Source organism: Lichenostomus cassidix, chromosome 10, assembly GCF_008360975.1.
Source record: "Lichenostomus cassidix isolate B80296 chromosome 10, HeHo_3.0, whole genome shotgun sequence".
In the NCBI taxonomy this organism is placed as follows: Eukaryota; Metazoa; Chordata; class Aves; order Passeriformes; family Meliphagidae; genus Lichenostomus; species Lichenostomus cassidix.
The window spans coordinates 14,098,017-14,120,908 of NC_139491.1; the positions used below are offsets into that span (position 1 = coordinate 14,098,017).

At 38.3% G+C, this 22,892-nt stretch overlaps 1 protein-coding gene across 2 annotated transcripts in view; it reads left to right on the forward strand.

Annotated features, from left to right (window-relative positions):
• The window catches only part of CHRFAM7A (CHRNA7 (exons 5-10) and FAM7A (exons A-E) fusion), a 38,874-nt gene extending 34,675 nt beyond the window's left edge, over positions 1-4,199 (forward strand). For both annotated transcript variants that reach the window (XM_085070768.1, XM_085070769.1), the window contains one exon: positions 111-4,199. In XM_085070768.1, the coding sequence (XP_084926894.1) occupies positions 111-629 (519 nt within the window). In that variant the 3' untranslated portion in view covers positions 630-4,199. The remainder of the gene's footprint in view (positions 1-110) is intronic.
• Positions 4,200-22,892: the final 18,693 nt, after the last annotated feature.

Consider the following 22,892-nt stretch of genomic DNA (forward strand, 5'->3'; position numbering starts at 1 on the left):
GCTAAGCAGAGACCATGGACCAGGCAGTCACCCAGGCTGCTTGAATACCAGCAGCACCCAAAGACAGTGGCTGCGTGAAGAGATGCTTATCCTCAAAATTTTTCTTTCAGACAAGAATCATCCTTCTGAACTGGTGTGCTTGGTTTCTGAGAATGAAGAGACCAGGGGAAGAGAAAGTGCGTCCTGCCTGTCAGCACAAACAGCGTCGCTGTAGCCTGTCCAGTGTGGAGATGAACACCATGAGTGGACAGCAGTCCAGTAATGGGAATATGCTGTACATTGGCTTCAGGGGGCTGGAAGGGGTTCACTGCACACCCACCACTGATTCAGGTGTGATCTGTGGGAGGATGACGTGCTCCCCGACAGATGAAGAAAACCTGCTGCACAGTGGCCACCCCTCTGAAGGTGACCCAGATCTGGCTAAGATTTTGGAAGAGGTCAGGTACATTGCAAACCGATTCAGAGACCAGGATGAAGAGGAAGCCATTTGCAATGAATGGAAGTTTGCAGCCTCTGTAGTGGATCGGCTCTGCTTGATGGCCTTTTCAGTCTTCACAATCATTTGTACAATTGGTATTTTAATGTCAGCACCAAACTTTGTAGAGGCTGTGTCTAAAGATTTTGCTTAACTCCTAACTAAAACCTGCTTCTCTGAATGGTATGTAGCAAATAAGAATGTGGGGTCTTTTGACGCTTGTTTTTACTGAGTATAATGCTTCTCATTGTCTGCTTTCTTTTGCCCCCTTCCTCTGGTCCTGAGTTCCTTTTGGAAGAGTGGCACCATTTCAGAAGGGAAGCCAAGGGTTTCTCTCTGGGCTGTGTCTGTGCAGCTTCTCTGAGCACTCTTTTGGGGAAAATGCCATGTGGCTGCAAGTCCCTTCAGAATGACAGGGTATTGCACCACCATCTCTTACACGTTGGAACTGGTTAATACAAAATAGGAGGTAGGTAGTGCCAGAAATGTCACTTCTCCCAGACTTTGCTATGAAGGATAATGTGGTCCATCTTAGCTATTTGAATGAGAGATCATAAACACTTGTGTTTAGGAGAGGATTAAATCCAAATAGCTGCTCCAACAGCAGAGAGAAGAGGGAGAAATGTCGTACACAGCTCTTCAGCTCCTTGCTCACACCCACTCAGTCTGTAATTCCCTCCATGCACTTTGCATACAATATATATGACTTCCAGAATTCTGCATTTGTCTGAGACACCAGAAACCTGAAAGTTCAGAGGACACACCACATAACTTGTCCTTCCATATCTTACTGGATTTGACCTAGAAATTTGGCTTGACTTCGTAAACAATCTTCACAGTAATTTTAGCAGTGTTTACTACTTCTTTCTTCAACCCAGAAAAGATCTTTCAACTGATAACCATTTTAATTATCAAAAAGAGAAATGATTGATTCAAGATGCCTTCATCATCACTTGTTTTAAAAAACCCAATCCCCATGCTTGTCTCTTTACTGTTAACCGGTTTCCAGTGTGGAAAAAGTAACTCAATGTCTTGTACAGGCCTAAGCATAAATGAAGAATTTAAAGCAAAAAAAAAGCCATTAAATCCTGAGATCAAGGTTTTCCTTTAAAAATTGATTGTTTCATCTGTTGTATGCTTAGCCTTTTATAGAATTCCTTCTGTTGAGTCACCGTAACATTGTCTTTACAAGAAAACTGCACCTTTTCTGCTCAGTCTATCATCAGATGGGTACTAATGAATAATAAAGCTTCTTGATTCTGACATAAACTATTAACTGTATAAATATGTATTTATATATACACACTGCAGATACATCCGAGGAAAGGTAAAAAATACAAATTCTCCTAAGTCTAGACAGATCTTGCAAAGGCAAAACTAGTACTTCATCACTTTATGTTATTTTTGATTCTGAAATTCTCTTGTCAAAATATGCTTAGTTTTGATGTGACTTTGATGTCTTAATGAAAAGGGCTGAGCTGAGAAACTTTGTGTTTTGGGACCTGACACTTTGTGTGTAAAAACTAGCTGAGAATTAGTCCCTTGGTGGCACATCAGTATTCCTAACCAGTGCTAGAAGTGGTAAAAGATGTGGGAGAGGATTAGTTTAGCATTGGCTGCTTCCTTTCTCCTACAGAATCCAAATTTTTTGGCTGAGATCTTCAGAGACACAAACAGAGGCCTGTTGTTGTACCATATTTTTACTATGAAATAAACTCAAGGCCATAGTTTATCTGAGTTTAAATGGATTAAAATAAAGTGGCTGAAATGCTTATTCTCCCTAGGTAACAATTTTCCTTTTCAGAGTCTGCTTCCTTGAAAGCAGGAGAATCAAATTTGATGTAAAGCAAGCCCAGAGTCACTCCAGGTACATTCTATTCTTCACCTGGTTGAACACCTTGTATAAACACCTTCTGGCCTGAGATAGAGCAGAAAACGTGAAAGAAAGGCAGGATATTTCTCAGTTTGTGAATTCTGTATTCCTAAAGGTGCATTCAGAATCTCACACTGCAAAGACACAAGCAAAACATTCAAAACCTTGTAAATTCATCCAGAAACCATGTGTCAGAACTACTAGTGAAGATGTTTTCAGGAACAAGTATTAAGAATAAGCCACATAATAATTCCTGCAAATAGTTTCTAGTTTATAGATTGCATATGAATGGAAACTATGAGTGCAAGCTCTGAAATGTGAGCTTTGTTCATTTGTGAATAACTGCACATATCGTGGCATGTGCTTCTCTTCTGGATAATGTTTCTAGGCTAGGCTTCCTGATGAGAATGTTGATTTGCATTGGTATTTTTTCCTGCTGCAAGTATCCCTAAATAGCTATATAGAGTGTTCCATTTAGTCTTTGTAAAGTTTTGAGGTCCTCTTGGACAATAGTTTTTCAAAGAAAAATGAAGACTTTTGAGGACTACCTTGCACAATGGGACACAACTGTTGCAATCATAGTACATGATGCATGTGATATAGGAAGCATGATAGTCCTCTCTTTCCACCCAAATCCATTTACAGTATCTGTAGGAATCATCTTTCTAAATACAGGAGGATGGAGAAAGCAAGTTACAGTTTGGCAGTAACCTTCATTTTCAGTGACAGACATGCCTACCCTTAAAAACTGGAGAGTTTAGTCTTACAGGAAGTGCTGCCAAAGTCTGTCCCAGTGAGTTGGTAACACTGTCAGAGAACTCCAGGTGCTGATGAAGGGCTGTGAGACACCAGCATTCTGCCCACACTGCCTTTATGATTGGCAGTAGCAATGAAAATGCACCAAAGGGACAAGGGAACCCTCATTTTCCTACAGCTGACACAACCTGTAAACATTTGGTAATAAGTTTATTATACATTTTAAATATAAGAGTGACTCCTCCATTATGTTATTTGGCACCTATGAGCTAAATTTTCCTGTAACTGAGCTGAGCAAAATTGGTATGGTTCTTGTCAACTTGTGTGTGTCTTAAATATATTTGTGTATAAGCTAAACAATATTTTGATCTAAATGCTGTGAAAAAAATATTTATTTACCATCCTGGGCATAGAGATGGAAATTAAATACTGTATACAGTATGTGTATATAATATTAAAGACTACATATTGATGGTAAAGATCTGTTATAAACTTAAGAGTCCAGAGAGAGGATAAGAAGTGGTTTACCACAACTAAGCTATGACTTGCCTGACAAATTCAAAAGCTCACTCTAGAGCTCAGGTGTCATGTACAATACTATGTGTGAACAATGTATATTACTTTTTCTGTTTTTATATTGAATTGTACTGAATATTTAAAAAACTTTTTAATATTTTAAAAAAATGTATTTAAGTGTTAATGCCAAAAAGGTTCCAAACATAAAATTTTAAAAAGGTACTTTTAAATACAGATAAATTATTTAAAAAGTATTTAAAATAGTAAATTATTTTATATAGGAATTGATAATACTATGTAAGACTTTTTTTAAAGATTTCTTTAAATTCTCTTTACATTCTCTAGCTGCAGGATGTAGTCTCAGTTCACCTGTGACAACTCAACACTTCACCTTCTTTAACAAGACAAGAAGGTAAACCAAAGCCCCAGATTTTCTTTCCTTTGTTCTACTATTTTTTACATTAAGAAACATTGCATTAAGGGCATTAGAAAGAGATGTTACATCTGTCAGGTACTGATTGTCATATAAACAACTCAATACCTTTTCAGTCCAGTACAAATAAAAGATTTAGATCAAGAGACTTCTGATTCTTTTTCATTTTGCTAAGATGGAAACAAACTCAAGTGGTAGAAAAGATGAATAGCCATAAAAGGAAGAAAGATATCTTTGGATATATCAATCTGGGATGACAGAGTTCTTTGATAATTAAATATACATTCATATCCTCCTGCAAACCAGTCCCACACCAAACATATATTACTTCAGTCTTACATAAGCGATCAAAATTAACTGAGTAGGACTGAAATACCATGTAAATTTTGGACTGGCCTCAATGCCAGTATTAATGTACTTTTTGAATTTTAACATGGAAGAGAGAAAAAAAAATCCATACCAGCTGAATAAATTGTTGCTTTTGCCAGCTGCAAAGTTTGTTAGTTCGCTACTGGTGAAAAAATATCTAATCAGCAGAATATCCCTCAGAAGAGAAAATATGTGTCTGTAGTTTTTTGCAAAGAGATGAGTTGTCCTGCCCACGTGCTGAAACAGCTTTGTATCTTTACAGCACCATGCTGAGCATGTGCCAGAAGTAAAAAATCAAGGGTTGTAGAACCCAAAACTTTATTTTCTTCATGCTTCCCTAAGTAAGGAAGAGCTGATGAAGATGAGTTGGGTCCAGCACACCCCAGAAGTCATATAAGCATATAGCTGTTACTGAAGCTAGGCTGCTCTTGGGTCTTGCAGAGCTGCATGCTCACAGATACTCGCTGCTCACTGTGCCAATGTGCTCTGCCCTTCTCCAGTGCTGAGGAGCAGGACAATGGATGTCAGACTTCAACAGCTCAAACAGGTCAGCTCAACATACACCAGGCGGTCCCTGGCACTGAGTACAGACCCACCATCACACACTCCATCTCAGAAGCCTCTAAGAGTGGGGATTAAAATCAGACCACTGTGTGCTCCTGCTCTTGGGCATCTGGGTGGTTCACACTGAGAGCTGCTGTGGTTTAGGAGCTTATTCATGAGCAGACCCAATGCCATTGCCTTGTGGGGGGCAATGCTCATCAGAGCACTTGTGGCTATAGAGATTAACAGTATCAGCAATCCAGTTTTAATCCTCAGTGTATCAGGACATATTTTACCTCAACAATACTGATTTCTTAGCCTAACCTCATATTAAAAAATCAGTAAATCTTAAAAGGCTGTGAACAGAATCTGCACATTACAACAAATCTAACCTGGTAATCAAACAGGATCTCAATATCACTACAACCACAAATGAAAGCCTTCCACTCTTTTTTTTTTTTTTAACATTGCTTCTGCTGCTTAAGAGAAAAGCTTAGCATTTATGTAACATTTACTTATGCTATTAAGCAATTTGGAGATGATGGCATAGAGAGAATAAACAACAATCTTTCACACCCCAATGAACACATTCAAAACTGCAATTTATTCACAGAACATGAAAGTACTCAGGTCTGAAACTTAGCATCAGTGTCTTAAAGATATTACTAGTAAATCACTAGGCTTTCAGAGCTGCAGTGACTTGTCCCTGTAATGATGCTGTACAGCTTAAACTTCAAAATAATTTGAGCTATTTACTTATTTTTACCTTTAAAAACCCCCAACAAAACCAAAACCCAGTGGAATTTTAACAAGTGTGACATGATCTAATGCTACTCTGGAAAAAGTGTATATATATGAGAATAAAATCCACAGAAGGCTTCCTCTTAGCTAAACAATTAAGGATATAAGCCAATGACTCAGTGCCTATATATGGCAGAGAAATCTTTCTAGTGAGCCTGAAATTCTGGGATCAAGACTATATTCAATCCAACAAATCTCACAGTTATCATTTATGTATTAGTCTGGTTCGTGGTAGGTATGCAAATGAATAAGCCAAATATTAAATATTTATATTAAATTGGTTTTAGGCTAAAGAAAAAAACAAGATCTGTATCCCAGAGCAAGCTATATGCACAACATCCCTAAGACAATATTATCTCTCAGTGTACATGTATTACATACAGCTGTGAAATATTTCAACAATAACCTTTTTTCCTGTAAAAGAATTCTGGTTTGAGATTGCTTTTGCTAACACAGCACATTCACTGCTCCCTGCCCTTCTTCCAAGTTCTGGCCACATGAAACCTAATCAGCAGACTATTTTGATCAGAAGAAATGTTACAGGACTGACATTCAGAAATCCTGTGTAAGTCTGTGGTCTTTTCTTAACACCATCAGAAACTGCCTTAAACTGGACTAAGCTGAAACCAGGTTAACAATGAGGACAGTCGTTGTAGTTCTCTCTTTGCTAACCACTTTAAAAACCTACAGATGTTAATCTGCTGCATCTTTCTCTGCAGTTGAGGTTCATTATCGTGTTTGCAGTTAGCAGAGTGGTAACACTGCTTAATGATACTTTACACTTTTAGATTGTCCATGTTGTTTATAAAGGATCTTGCAGTGAGGAGATTAGAAACAAGGACAAGAAGCCAAAATATTGTACCTCTTAAAATAAGCTGTGAAAGATAAAAAGGGCTTATGAAGGACTGGCAGAGGATGAGTGGAGGCCTGGTTGATATCATCACCAGAGAGCTGTGACAAGCCATCAGTACCACACCCACACCCCAAAGCCCAGAAAGCCACCAGAGTCTCTTTGGCCATCAGCAGCTGAACAACAGCCTGTGCTGGTTGTGCCGGGTAGGGCTGAGAGGGGGCAGATCCACCCTGATGGGATAGACCAGTCCCAGATGGGCAGTCTTCAGTCTGGGTCCTTAACATACCTGTGCCTCCTTTGTTACACTGCACTTCCTTTGGTAACACACACAGGCACAGGTCTAGAGCTGGTCATGGCCTGAAGCACCTTCATCCCTTTTATCTAACTCAGAGAACTCCTCACTGTCCTCCCCCTATTTCTACATACACATACAAAGTCTGCTCCTTCATGGAAACAGTGCTGATACCAAACATACTCAAAGATGTAAATACACATTTGCAAAATATTCTGAAAAATCTATGAGAGGAAATATATATAATTTGTTAGTTCAAAACCAATACGGTTTCTGTTGCTAAAAATACACTGGAATTCCTAGTTTTCCAGTAGGTTTCAGTTGCAGTAATATGCCAGGCTTTTATTATGCCAGCTGGTAATGGAATGGGGGTAGCAACCTTCTTGCTGAAATTTTGAAGCAATCTGTGTGGGTCAAATGAGGTATAAGTGAAAACTCCTACGGCCAGCACAGCTTTTAGCCTGAGCACACTACAGCCTGCCTTTTAAAAAAGCTCACTGTTCTTTGCAATCATTTAATGGATTGCTCCCTGCACCTAACAGAAGCCAACCCATAATGAATGGCACTGCAGACATCTAAAGTGTCCAACCTCAGTTCTGATAGATTGGATTCATGCCCATTTACTTTCTCATGTACTTTCCCTAGTGCACTAGAAAATATCCTGTCTACTTGGAGCAATAAAACCAGCACAGTGCAAATTCTGAGATTTGTGTCTCCAGACATTGGCTTTATCACTTTAACAGTAATCCTGTATCAGTGTAAATGACAGGAGATTTAGCCCAGTATTATATACAAAACACATCTTCATTTTGCAACTCCTGCAAATTCAAACCCTTCTGTCCCTAGCTCCAAAGACCCAAAGAAAAGTGGTATCATATCTTTGCACAGCAGGCACAATAATAACATCAACAAAAAGATGTTTTCTCCAAGATAAACCATGTCAGAACTTTTTGCATAAAATCAATCTTTGTCACCTTTGATATAGAAATCTTATTTAGATCATTTGGGCTCTGAAATAGCTTCATTTATTTACCAATTCTTTGATATGTCAGAGATGGCTTTTTTCATGTCTCTATTTTCTCGTTAGTATGCAGTGTGTCTGGTCAGAAAGCTTTCATTACTGACAATTTTCATACAGCGCCTACTCCTCCAGTGAGGCTGCTGAATGTTTTCTCTTGAACAGAGTTGGAAAGGAAACTTCAATAGTTCTTCCATAGTGCCACAAGCTGCATAATTGATTTGGAAAAATAATCTGGATTGGGGAGCACCATGAGGTTACAGGTACTCCTATACTTTTCTCAGACAGAAGCAGCATTGATGTTCCCATTCACTTGACAAAAATAAAACACTTCAACAAACTCACCCTTTCTTTACCTGACACACATGTGTGTGGGTCCAAGCTTTGCTTAACTGTGATAGCATGAGTGAATGCCATAGATTGTAGCCCAAAGTGTAATTATTATTACAGGAATTTTTTTAGGGTGAAACTATCCTTTAGCCTAAATGTTGAGATCACAGAGTAGCTATAACCCAACATACGTGAGAGCAGACCAAAGCTAGAAAAATACATGTACTTAGAGAAGCAAGTGAAGCAAGATGTATTTTTCAACACCAAAGTAGTTCAAAGGAAACTGTAAGGCAGTAAATTTTCAGTTCCCACACTGCAGAGGACTCGATTTGCTATTCTGTGACAGAGCAGAGCATGAGCTCTTGCTGAGTCAGAAAGCTGCCAAAGCTGTGAGTGTGCAAGTGCTGCTCTGCATGCAGGCACAGCGAGTTGTGCAGCCACTTGCTATGAGCCAGTAATCCACAAGGAGCAGGAAAAGACTCAGCAGGACCTTCGGAGGAAGCAAAACTCTGCAGGGTGGACAGCCTGCCCTTAGACAGACAGCAGGACCAGTGCCCTGTACAGTGCTGGAATTTTTAAGTACATATCCATGTTAGTTTTAAATGGTTTCTATCCAAAGTTCAGAATACCATGAAGATCAGAAGTTTACCAAAACTGATGTCCAAATATGGGTGAAACTTTCAAGAGCACATGATGGATTTCTAGATCTCAATACTTTTACATGAGTTTGTCTAAGTAGGAAGGAGTAGGGAAGAAAGATAATGGAATACAATAAGGATCTAAAAATTAGAGTTTTCAGAAACAGATATGCAACCTCCTGAAACATTATAACTGCAAAAATGTTCAGCCAACAACCTCAAAGATCACAGTTTGCTGAAGAGTTGCAGTTGAGCTTGTGAGTAGGATGACAAGATTGCCCAATGAAACCCAGCATAACATTTTTTGGAAAAAAATCCCTGGAATTATCAGGAGGTCTTTTGGGGTTCTACTTGCAATATTTTTTAAAATTATTGCTCATATGACTGTGTCTAATACGGATTAAATAATTTCTTCTCATTTTACTGAAAAGCTTGTCTAAGTTGCAAGGCAAACCAACAGACCTCTGATTCTGCAGAGGCAACAAGTCAGTACCAAGGAAGATGTCCCTCCTGGAGGATGTGCTCAGGGACTCAATGCACTACAAGCTTGAGCAATACTTGCTGTCAGTTTGTAAACAGTTCTTTTCAGTGCTTGTGTTTGGGGAAGAAATTCATCCTGTCCCTCTTCGCAGTCCTGCAGTAGCACAGACAAGCTCTTTTTGATGATAGTGATTCCTCCTCTAACCTGGTGCACCTGCTCTTTCTCCTTTGGCTTCACTGCAAGTGATAGACTGAAATAGCCTAACATGATTTATATTTACACACAGGTTCATAGAAAACCTACAAATAAGTTCCTGGTGGTGTTTATTAGCTCCTCATACTTCCTGTGTGAGTCAGTATCATCTACATTTGAAAGGGCAGCTGCTGGACTATCAAACCTCCTACTGTATCTCTGGGAAAACACTTTTAATCTCTGATGTGAATATCCTAGTAAGATATGGTAGGTGTACTGATAAAACCTGAGTGTCTACACCATCATACAAAAGAAAGGGATTGAGCTTGACTTCATATAAAGCTCTCATAACTCAGCACATTGTTTACAGGCAGAGCAAGTGAGTAGGAGTGCTCCTGCTTCCAGAGAAGAGCTATAGTATAATAAATTTAGCGGAGACCGATTACTGACTGGCTTCTAGATACTACTGCATTATAAATAGCTGACTTTATGATAATTATTTATTACTGTAAGCTAAATTGGTAAGTACATGAACAGAAATTTACTCATTTATGAAAATGTTGGGGAAACCAGCTGATTCACCAGGACAGGATGCAGGTTGGAGGTATTTTGAAATACCTCAGTGTAAAAGTACAGACCATGCATTAAAAGAGAGATGGGACTGCACCACCTCCCTGTGGAATACCACAGACTGCATGAGAAAGAAACATCACAAGGGTGGAACAATATGGCACAAGTACAATGTTATTAACTGAAAATGTCTGTGGCCTATGCGTGTGAAATATTAGCATCAAGAAGACACTTAAAATATATAGCATCAGTTTTTTTGTCAAAATATGAATTACTTCTAGCATAGAAAAAGTTGGTATTACAGACACACAAATCTAATTTGGACAGTAACAACTACTTTTCTCCTCTCTGTAAAATTCTGCCTGTACCTACAGCTGCAATTCTCCATTTTCATGCTTCCCAGCTGCCAGCAGTCCTTGCTGGAGTGCCACATCTGTGCAGCACTCCCAGTGCTGACACATCCGAAATGGCAGTCAGCTCTCAGTCTCACAAAAGGATTGCACAACCAAACAGGCAGCACATAACAAGACATGCCTGGAGCTGCAGTTATCAAGGTGTGCTGAAGTTATCAAGGAAGTTAGAAGAAAGGCTGGGAAAGTACATGGGTTTCAAATTAAATGACAAACTAAACACTACAGTATGACCCAATCTGCTTTCAGAGTTATCTTTATTTTATAATTGCACGAATTTTTTTACGACTCATCTGAGTTACACTTATCCTTATGCCTTCCAAGAAAGCATCAAGGCCCCCTACTAAAAAGAAGGGTGAAAATTCAACTGTAAAAGAGCTGTGGAGCAGGATTAAAATGCTATTATAGATCTTTAATAAAAACTTACCCAGAGGATCTCAAACATTAACACTGAGATTTACCAGCAGGTAAGAGACACAATCTTCCTGCAGGAGTTGTCAAGCTTATTATGAAACATCCTGACCCCAGCCAACCCTCCCTCCCTCTCCTCCCACTCCAGTAATTATCTCAAATCAACAAGACAGTGAATTTAGCTCGTGGAGTTAACAGGTCTTCAAAAAAGCCACTATTTGTCTAACAGCCCTTCAGTTTGCTTCACTGCTGTCTTAATGACTGCTTCCTGTTCTAGCAATTACAGAGTTGGTTAAATGGTACCTATGCGACCTGGCAAATGAAAATCTATAACTGATACATTTTCTTCATGTAAGAAGAATAAAATTAACATTTCTGAAACACAAATCTATTCACATCATTCTGCAGTTTAAAAAAGCAGTTTACATGATCCTGACCAAGCTTTATATGTTCTGCAAATTTCTAACATATTCCTAATGTATCCACGCCTGTAGCATTTACTGCACAGTAATATCTGGATTTTTTAACCAGTGAAATGTGAACTTCCTCAGATATAAAACTCTTCCCCTTCCAAAACTTGCCTTTTCAAGTTAAAATTTATCAGTTTGTAAGCACCTGATGCTTGCATTTTATCAAAAATTCCCATCCTCAGAGTCCTTTAAATAATTCAGGATTTATTCCAAAACTCAGTGAAAACACTGTCTATCTATGGACTTAACTCCTTTAGGTTTTCAGAAAAGTTCTGCGTCTGGAGCTTTCCAGGCAATTGGAAAATAAGGGAAATATATCAAAGATGTCAGTTTAAAACTGCCTTGACAGGAAAAGTCTTAAGCCTGGAGGTGGTCTGCCCCGAAGAACACAAAAAGGAAGGTAAACACGAAACATCATGTCTTTAATTTCTTTAAAACCATTATTATTTTGGGCATCAGGAAATAAGTTAGAATATGTGTTCACTTCTTTGAAGAACCGATCTAACACAATGCTTGGTAATTTAGTAAATACAATTGTAAAAATGCATCCAATTTACTTTATAGATTTTATGTTGACTGTCTATAGCTCTATACATGTGCATTTTTCTATTAAAAAACATAATTTTATCATATTTTGAGTATCACAGTATCATCACAGGAACTTTCAAGACAAAATAATTACCTTCTTTCAAACCCATGATTAGTAATGCAAGAAGTATAAAAGTAGTTTTATCTTGAGACTTTTTTAAAATTTATTTTTTGGCAAATGTTCTCTAAATCCACTGTGAAGCTTGTACTGCTAACCTCATTCTGTCTTCCAACAGGGTATTTCCCTGGAAAATTGCATAATCCTAAATAACAGATGGAAAAAAGCAAGGCAAGGAAAAATCTTTGGAGGGATTCAGTTCTTAAACTATTCTAATTAAAAATTTTGCAAGCAGCTTAAACAAAATGCACACTGACTTTCAACTGACAGACTCACTTTGGAGAAGGAAGTTAATTCCAAGATGAGGAATAGTAAAAGGATTAAAGGGCACAAGACAGAATTTAAACTACAGTAGGGTTATAAAATTGACTATGGTATTGAGATTATACTTCCTAAAGCCATTAATGCTGAAGACACCCACAGAGTCTAATTGAGGTTGGATCCATCTCTTTGTAAAAAAAGGCAACTTCCTACACAACTTCATTCTGAGTAAGTGCAAAGGTTCAAACCACTGGAGCCGTCTGAAAAAAGGCAAAAGTTGGCTTATCGTGTCTGTCCCTGCAGCAGTCTGTGGAGAACATGAACAAGAAAGCACATGATGGCCTGATCAGATTTTTAAGTTTGGTGGGCAGAAAAAATATTAATTAACTGGCACATGTACGGTGGAGATCCTGCAAATAACCAAACATAGGCCTAATGCCTTCTGCTGCCATCCTCCTGTTAAGCATGTGGCAGATCTTGAATGGTCTTCCCTTTCCCCAGTGCTTCTCTTTTTACCATTTTTCCAAGCAGAGTTTGTAAACCTAAAACATTCCTGGAAAGTCTTACCAAGGAGCACTGCATTTGGAATTGATTTCTACACTAAGGGACTGGAAGAAGGAAACATGAGCAAAAGAGAGAATGGCAAACAACCCACAGGGGAGTGACATCCTACTGAAGCCCTGGGATTTGAATTCTGCAGATCTACAGAAATCTTAATCAGGCTGAATATATACTACTAAACGAAGTGAAAGGGTGGAGCCGTGTTGCCTTCAGGAAAATAATCTTTGGATATGTGTTCAAGATGACATTAAACATTATATTAAAAAAAGACAAAACCACCACGGCTATAACAAATCATGAGAAAAATTACAGAGACATCAGTCTCCTAATCTACATGGTTTTACACTATTCTCAACTATTCTAAAGCTCATACAGTATTGATCAGATATAATAAAATAATCACCATCTGCACATACAGATTTTGGTCATTAGGGAAATACAAATTAACGATTATGTAACACCATCGTAATTCTGTAGTTATTCCATGACTCCTGGAAGCTTGGGGAGATTAATTATTGCTGAAAGAATTACCTGAAGGTGTACACCCATTTATGGTATGTGGAGTTTTTTGTTTTTGTCAGAGAACTTCATGTAAAGACATTTCCTCGGGCAGAAATGGATCAGGAGCCTATCTGTGCCTGCTGCTTTCCTCCTGCTGTATTCACTGGCTTGCTGATCTAAACACATAAATGGAGCATGGGAAAACAGCCAGCTGGAGACTTGGCACCACACTGTGCTACTGGGTCACACTGGTTTTCTCCTTGTTATACCAGCAAGGTGGACAGTTTGTGAAGAGCCAGACTCCACACAAATGGAGAAAAGACCTTCTTGGATCCTAAACATAGAGTATGTTATGGACACTCACGATTTAGTACATTTATTAAAGATATTCAAAAGATTGAGAAAAAAATACTAAGAATAACTACATGTTTTAAATTACACCATCCTTTTGTTTGAATCAAAAAGCAACATCAGGGTTAATGAAAAAGACACCACAGTAACAGGCTCTGCTCTAATCTTTGAATGTCTGTTGACCACAGAAAAAACCTTACAGCTTCCAAGTTTCAGATGCAGCCTGTCTGTTTCTACCCTGAGCAGAAACAAAATAAGTCAATGCTTTTAAGTTCCTACTCATCCATGGAGGATGGAATCCTACTAGGAAGACTGTTTTGAGAACACGGAGGGCAGGGTGAAGGTGGGCTGCATTATGGAGATACACTGAGATGCAATCTCCTAAGTGTGGGTATTCTGTGCTGCAGTTATTTGTAAACCACACAGACTCTCTGAACCTTTTTTCCACTGCAAGTGCTTCTTTCCTAAAGGACCAAGGTATCAGCACTACAGAAGCAACCAAGCATCACAAGTGATTCAAGAGTTAACAGAGTATTTAACTCTGCATCTCAGTGCCTCATTACAACAGCATGTTCTGCCCTCGGGACTTTCTTTCTCACAGACCGCTGCTATAGAGGTGTGTTACTGATATTTTTAATCTATTACACTACCTTTTTTAAAGTCTCAAGTGTCTGCAGTAAAAAAATCAGAGAAATCTCTTGCATGACTGCTTCTTACTGTGGAAAAGTAAAACGTGCATTTCATAACCATGGAACAATTTTCAGGAAAGGATTCTTCTCAGGTACTTAAATATTTAACAGACTCTCACTCCTCTCTCCAGCAGTTGTTTAGTAAGCTGCAATTTTCTTGTAATTGAAAAGATAAAGGTATGGCTGAAATGTATGGATTTTCATCATTACAATCAAGTTTGCCTGCACTTTTCAAGATGGATAAGGGAATTATTTTTAGGAAGACTTGGTTTTGTTTTTTTCTTACTTTAATTTTTTTTGAAATGCACGATTCATATCAAGTGTGCTAAAAACACAACTAAGGACTATAGCAGCAGTACCAGAGTAATAAACTCCAGGTCACAGTGTTAAAGGCCATAAGGTCACCCAACCATGCAGCATTACCCTCTGCATGTCACAGCCCATCAACACTTTCATTACTGCCCCCGTTTTATTTTTTTTTTCTCTTTTCCCCAAATGGAGCTTCGCCACTGATATTATAAGGCTGAAATTTTGGTTTTAGCTGCCCCGGTTAGAAATGCATTTCATTTTTGCATTGCTGTAAACCAATTTTTCTATCAGCTTAAAATAATTAGGTGCTGCTCTACTACTGAAGATCAAAGAATTTTTGGCATCTGGCTTACTTGAATGCTATTCGCAATGCAGAATAATAAAGACTGTTCTTGTTTGGATCATTATCTTCAAGTCTGAGTGCAAGTTTCCTTGAAGGAAGGTCTGTCAGAACACAGCACTGCAGACTGGGTTAATTCAAGCACTGGGAGTGAGTTCCCATCCATCACAAATGCCAGCTGGATATCAACCTCTTTACTCAACGGTTATCAACACTAACTGTAGCAAACACTCCTCCCTCACCCCACTGCTGTGTGCACAAGAACGCACCAGAGAGAATCTCCTTCAAGAACAGATTGAGCTCATTAGAACATACTGATGACTCTAATTAATTTCTTATTTCCAGTCCCAAATCATGCATTGTGTTTACTTTCCCAGATAAAGATCCCTTTACACTAACCAGAAACAGTTCAATAGCTAAAACAATTACATAGACCTCAGGAGTTTTTGGGAAACTCAGCAAGGAATGAGAAACGGATTTAGATCAAGACTAGTTTGTTGCAACAGAAGGCAAATACCAAACTGTTGCTATTCCTGCTTCCCTAATATCCCTTATGAGAGACAGAGATGAAAAAAACCCCACCCGACCTGTCTTCCCTATAATGAACCACCTGTTTTAGATCAGCAGAGTAAGGTTTCATCTGCTTTAGGGGTGATTATGAAAAAACAGAAAAATGAAATTTGACAAATTAGATCTCATGGTTCAGAAGGTAAAAATCGCCAAAGAAATCAATAAAAGAATGCCCCATGATGCTACTCCTACCCACAGCATCAGGCTGTCATTTATTTCTTTTGGGTAATATTGAAATTGATTGGAACTGAGGGTAGGATGCACCCATGGGAATAAAATACTTGCAAACAGAAGATTTTTATTTCATTATAAAGCTGTTAGACCTGGAACACTGGACAGATTCAAATCTATGTAATTACATTCCGTCTATCTAAATTCTCTCTGCAGCCTTAATTGGAAAGGATGTTTTTCTTCATTTCCTCTCCTCCATTATGGTTCCACCACAGAAGTGTCTGCACTTGAACGAAATTACTTTTTATGGACAGCATAAAGGACAACTTGGGATGCAAGGGTAGAAAAAAGTTGCTACAAACATGAAAGTGACAGAAAACTTTTCAACAGGTTCTTAAAGGCTCCTCTGTGATGAGAGGAAGAAGTGTGCTTCTCTTACTATGTCTGAAACCACATAAGATTCTCCTAATTTTCTAAATAAATCATCAAGTATCTCCAAAAATCTTACTCTTTCTCTTGTTGAGTGCTAAAGCAACTACAGAAGCCTCCCACACTAGTAACCAAGAATTCATGCTTACTTTGTTCTTAATGGTCTCTATATTATGTGTGAAGATTAATTGTAATTAAGTTAAAAACTGCATACAAATGCTAACTAATCTCATTCTTAATAAGTAATATAGGACTTCCTAAAGATTTATATTTAGGTAAAACTAGCAATAAAATAATCATACATTGAATTAGCTAAGGATCTTAGCCTTCTCAGGCCCTTCAGTCTGAAGCAGATGCCCAGGCACATGCTTAATTTTCAGAAGTCACACACGGAGACTGCAGAGTGTTCTCACTCACCAATAACACAGATTTTCAGCAACTTTTCCACCCTATTTTAAAAGAAAATATGGAAAAGTGAGGTGTTCTCCATTTCCTGGTGAGAGGTGGCAGGAATATATTCACAGATGCAATCCCTGAAGTGCCAGCCTCCTTCCAAGACAAAAGTTCAGAAAGAAAAATTGCTCAATGAGTTGCTGTAACAACATGTATCTCTGTACAGAACTCAGTGGTGTCAGTTAGAAACAACTCACTTATTTAATACTAAGCTGCCAGCAGAAAAGCAACAGATTTTCCACAAATCATGAGGCTGAATGTTTTAACTGTCTTACGCTATTGATATATTTGTGTGTGTGCATATAAATAAAATGATATATGAATATATAAAAACTTGTCATCATTAAATAGTCATATAAACCAGGATATATGTAACTGAAATGTTAAGCATAAGCATAGGAGTCTTATAATTTGTCTGATTTAACCTTCATGCTACAATGTAATTAAAAAGAAAAAAGATTGAAGCTTTCCTCACTTAGCATTCAAATATCTTCATAAAACAGTATGATACATTTTCTTCCTTTAATTATGCTAAAGAGCTGATACATGAGCAAGGTCTGGCATTTCATCTTCCAAGGGCGCTTAAATCTTACATGATTCTCACTGACACTATACAGATAACATGAGTACATGGACTTTTCTGTTTACAGACAGAACTTGATCTGACTACAGGCTACTGCAAAATCTGCCAAAGGAAAAAACAAAGTAAGAAAATATAATAGAAAACCAAGAAAAGCCAATATAGGATGAAAGAGGAAAAACAAAATACTTGACACTTCAGCTTCATGTTAATTTGTTGCCTTTAAAAAACAACAACAAAAAAAATCAAGTGCAAGAAGTTCAGCCAATGCAGAAGTTCAAGAATAACCTAATCACATATGAAACACAAAATTCAACATTTTCCTGACTGATTCATGACCATGTGTATTCCAATATATCCCCAATTCTCTTCAAACATGTCAGAATAAAAAGACTAAAAATGAAATGATAAATATCAATGTTTAATTTTGTTGGTTTTCAGCACCACAGAATAGTAACGCTTCACAAACATGAATGTTTCATCCTCAAAACATCCCCTACATGTTCTCACACATCGTAATCACATCATTACACTCCTGGGAATTTCATGGTATCATCAAAACATGATTAAGGGCAGAAAACCTGTGAATAATTCCTTACTCAAAACACCTGCCATCAGCCATTACCACCATGGGATTAGAAGCAAGGTAGGTGATCGTTCATTTTTGCCAGAATTTACGAGGATTAAGCTGACCTTAATCAAGATGATTAACACCTCTCTTTGAATTGGTGGGAAAAGGCAGCAAACATGCCACAAGGTTCTCTTCAGTCTATTTGGCCAGAAAGAAAATGATTAGGACACAGGAACTCAAGTAACAATTTGCTGTAAGTTAATACAGGGGAGAAAGAAAAGCCTAAGGATATGAAGCATGCAGTGAAGAGAGCAGGAAATAGCAGGGTGCAGGCAGCAGCTCTTCGTCCTAACCTAAGAGGAGTGATGAGCCAGATGGCAACTGTAAATGAAGTACCAATGAACTTTAAAAGAGAACGAAATTCCATTACAGCTGGAACCAGGTTTACAGAAAAGTAGCATGGAGACCAGAGGGACAGTGGAAGGTACTGAACTCATGAGGAGAAAAATGACCTTTGTTGCAGTGAGCTCTTCAGCACCTCAACCCAGCTTTGCTCTATTTTCAGTCTCCTCCAAAAATTTTGACTCTTTGGTATTGATTCTGTGGGGAGTGGCTTCCTACTTACCCTACTAAATTTAAAAAGCTCATAAAGAATAAATAACACAAAGCACCAGAAAATATATGCTACATTTAAAAATGACAGTGAAGGGTATAAACATCAGACTTCAATTATGCAGCACAGTGAACAAATCCAGATCAGTGCTGGCTTCAGTAGCTGCAATACAAACATACTGCTGCTTTAGACAGAGCAACTGCAAATGCTTCAGGAGTCCCCATACCTGCTGGCAGTTACCTGCTCAAAACAACTACAGTTCACAAACTGCAAACCCAGTACATCCATGGAGGAGAGTACTCCAAGGGTGGAATCCCATAAGAGAAGAGAGAGCACTGTTAGAAGACAGCTACTTTGCTTTCAAATACCAAGTGGTTGTTACAGTCTTTAGAGGATGCCAGGAGTCAGTGTTTTTATGGAGACCTCCAAATAATTCTGAATTATGTTAAAAGGCTTGTAACTATCATTAAGCATAACATCAGTCCATTTACTCAAAGCCCCTCACAGCTAGCTGAAGATTCAGTTCTCCATAACTTTCCTGTTTTCCAATCTTATCTTTTATATATCACTATCGAAAGTACAGGATAAAAATTAATCTAATCCTACATTTACAATACAGCTTCATCAGAATAAGCAGCTGAAGTTCAAGTAGAAATTACAATTATATAATCTGTAATTACTATTTCTGCCCTTAATCAGAAATATTTGGAGATAGAGGTCAGTGTAATAACACTGACAATGAATAAAGTTAGAAGGGGTTATAACATCCAGGAGAGTTAATTCTGGTTCCAGATGTCCTAGCTCTCAGCTGTGTAGCTGGCAGCACCAGCTCAGCTGCAGCCCATTCTACTCACTGGGTGTGATGTGAGTGAGATGCTCATTGTGAGTGCAGAGCTGCTTGTGCTGAACCACTGCAAACTCCCCACCTTCCTGTATCAATGAGAGACTGTAGCAACTTCTTCAACAGTTCCACCCCTACCCACCGCAAAGGAAGCTCAAAATAAGCACTAAACTCCATATGGCACTCCAGCAGGAAAGACCTCTCTAAAACACGTTCTCCAGGGCTGCTATTGTCTTGCTAAGTGGTTTTGGATGCATTACTGCAGGTCCCAGGTGTTCCCAGCCTTTGTCTTGTGTGGTTCCACCATACATACTGTACTCCAAGAGTTGTGTTTTAACATGAGCTTTTCAGACACCATATTTCATTAGGACCAGCATCACTAGGTGCTGCCACCATATAACTAAAGTCAGGAAGACTACAACACACTGAAAATTGCATGCTTTAACCAGGGCTTTAAAGGCATGCTTCTTTCTAAAATGCCATTAAGCCAGCTGAGTGAGCTGACATTTAACTTATTCTGCCTCTGGTTTGGTAATTCTTACAGATGCAAAGATTATTTTAAGGAATACTTGGAAATGTATGGGTTAACGCCCAATATCAATACTTGGAACATTTGAGTCATAGAGATCTCTTTGATCTTACATTCTGTTTGCTATTGAAAAAGCACCCATCTCACCACATGCAAAATAAAAAATGAAACAGAATCTGACATCATGTTAGAAAGAATTCGTTAGTAGATATGGTATCAGAACTGCAAGCCACGATCTACAAAACTGCAAATGGAGAAACTCACTTTAAAGCTTCTTCATTGGCAACAGATTTCAAGATGTCAAGCTCTTCAAGACAGCATTCTGCTTACTAGAAATTAAACTGGAGATGTTGATCCAAGGTTATTATGTTCTTTTAATAACCTGAACTCACCAAATATTAAACAGAAAGCAAATATTACAGAAAGCAACACAAGCCACAGCTGTAATAAATGACGAGACGACTCCACTTTGATCAGCATGGGATCCCATGTAATTATCAAGGAGCTTAAACTTGTTTCCAAGATTACCTTAATATAAAACACAACTTCTCAGTTGTATTGTCCCTGAAACAGTGTAACACCACATTCCCGCCCCCCCCACCCCCAGAATTAATTTACCAATTCATAGCTGCTGTATTTAGAAGACAGAAGGATAATTAACACTGCTGCTTACATAGCCTGTTATGTCTCTGTATCCTCTGTGCACTGAGGATCAGTGGCTTCTCTCCCCCTCTCCCCTCAGGTAACAAGGCTACAGAAGACTCTATTGTCTCCTGACTAGCAGAGCACGGGGGCAGAAGGACAGCAGGAACATCTTAGCCATGGGACTGCCAGTTGGCTTCTGATTGCAGGGTCACTGCTCCCCTTGAGGGTGGGAAAGGCAGAGAGAACTTTGTATTTAGCTCTAACAGCTACTCTTAATCTAACTAATTTTATTTCAAACACTGAAAAGTTGTTCTGGTGTTTAATTAGGTACAAAGGAATTTGGATATCTCATTTTAATAAATAAAGAAACTTTCAAAGCATACCTGTGTTTAGAGATTTGACAGAAAACATTTTGATTCTGAATTTGCAGTTCCCTGATTGTTGACCATGTGTCATTAATAAGAAAACAAGTCCCTTTGATCCTGATTTAATTTAAACCATGTAAATTTAAGTTCCTCTCCTGTGATGAGGATCTGCATACCATCAATTTCTGAGTAACACAGAAGCATTCAGCAATTGCTACTATAAAAAAAGTATTTTAGGGCTTTTTATACTTATATAGTGTTAGTTTGTATCTATAGCAATCTCATACAAAGTGCATTTATTTACAAATTCATAGAGCTAGTTCAGATTATTCTTTCCGAATTAAAGTTCAGATCCACCTTCACTATTATACAATGTGTACACTTATCTACCATTTGATATAAAATTTGATTCTATCCCAGATGAAACCTGGACAGACCCACATAATATTTCAAAATTCCAACAGAGAAGACATATTCCTCCCTATTACTCTGGAAACCAAGCACTGAATCTGAATTTCTGCCAGATAATTACTAAAATTCACTGTTTCTGATCAGCAGATAATTCTTACTCAACTCCCAATACTACATAAAGCTGAATTCTTCACTGTTTGTGCATTTCTAAATAGGTCTGCATTATGGTCTCAGAAACAAGAAGTGTGAACAGAAATCTGGTATCAGCTCCTTAAAGAGCAGAACAAACTATTTAATATTCTGGTGCTCCTGCAGTTTGATCTAATGTTCAATGAACTGTAGGAATGACAAAATATTAATTATGGACATATTTTGCTTCATTATTTATGCTTCATCCAAAAGTTAATGTTTAAGAAACAAACCCCTCATGCTTAATTCTCTGTCAACTTTTTGCTAATTATCACAGCAGGAGGAGCACACATTTAAACCAACTCAGCTGACTCCTACTGTTTGCAGCCTCTCAAACATGTGTTCTGTTTGTAAGCTGAACTTAAAGCAGGCATAAAGGTCATGTTTGCATAAACTTAGACTTCTAACACCAAATTATTTTATTAATTTTTACTTGAATGACATTCTCTCTCTCCTCTGGATTTAACTTCATTATAAATGAAGACTGCACTTCTTCTCTGCAGAGAAATGTTTCTACCATCCTTCCATTTGGAAGTATCTAAGCAGAGTATCCTGCTCTGTATGGAGTGGATGAGTCCACAGACACTCAGGGAGAGACCTGCTGGTCAGCAGCCAGCGTAGTTACTCACAGTTTAATGGAATGCTGATCTTCCCCAGGGAAAGCTCAATACCCAGGGCTGACTCACCAAGCTACTTTGAAATGCCCTGTGGAGGAATCTCTCTCTCCTGTTTCTATAGGAGGCTGTGGAGTTCAGCTTCACAATGCCAATGAGTAAAGTACCCTCAATCTATTCCTGGTTTTAGACATTTCTGCATCTGTAAACTGCTTGCACCTGAGGACAAGGGCTCTGCATTGCTGGAACCATCCATCAAGTGAATACAGTTATTGATTTAGACCATAAGGATGTAAACCTGACTGGAAATGGAGACAAGGATTCATGTAGACACCAGTTACATAGATATAATCCTTTTTTCCTAGCAATCTTTAAGCTACTTATACCAAACTTTACCCCTCTATTTTAAGAGCCAAAGTAATAGGCCATCATTTTAGAGATGAACGACAAGGGCATTCACACTGTGGCATAACTCATCCCATATTATCTCCTTTCTTTAGGGAACAAGAAAGTATCAAAGCAGTCAGTGACCTAGCAATATATCAGAAACGTGAGCAGCATCACATCATTTTAGCACAACTGCAGTACCTCTTAATTGGTCACTGACTCACAGCTGAAACATGAATGTTTTTGTTCCCCCACTATTGTAAAATGTAATAAACCACAATTTTGTTTCTTTTCTTCTCTTATAAATATTGTCTCTACTTTTGGAATCAAACAATTGATCTAATGATATGCTTGCAGGGACATTATGTGAAGAAG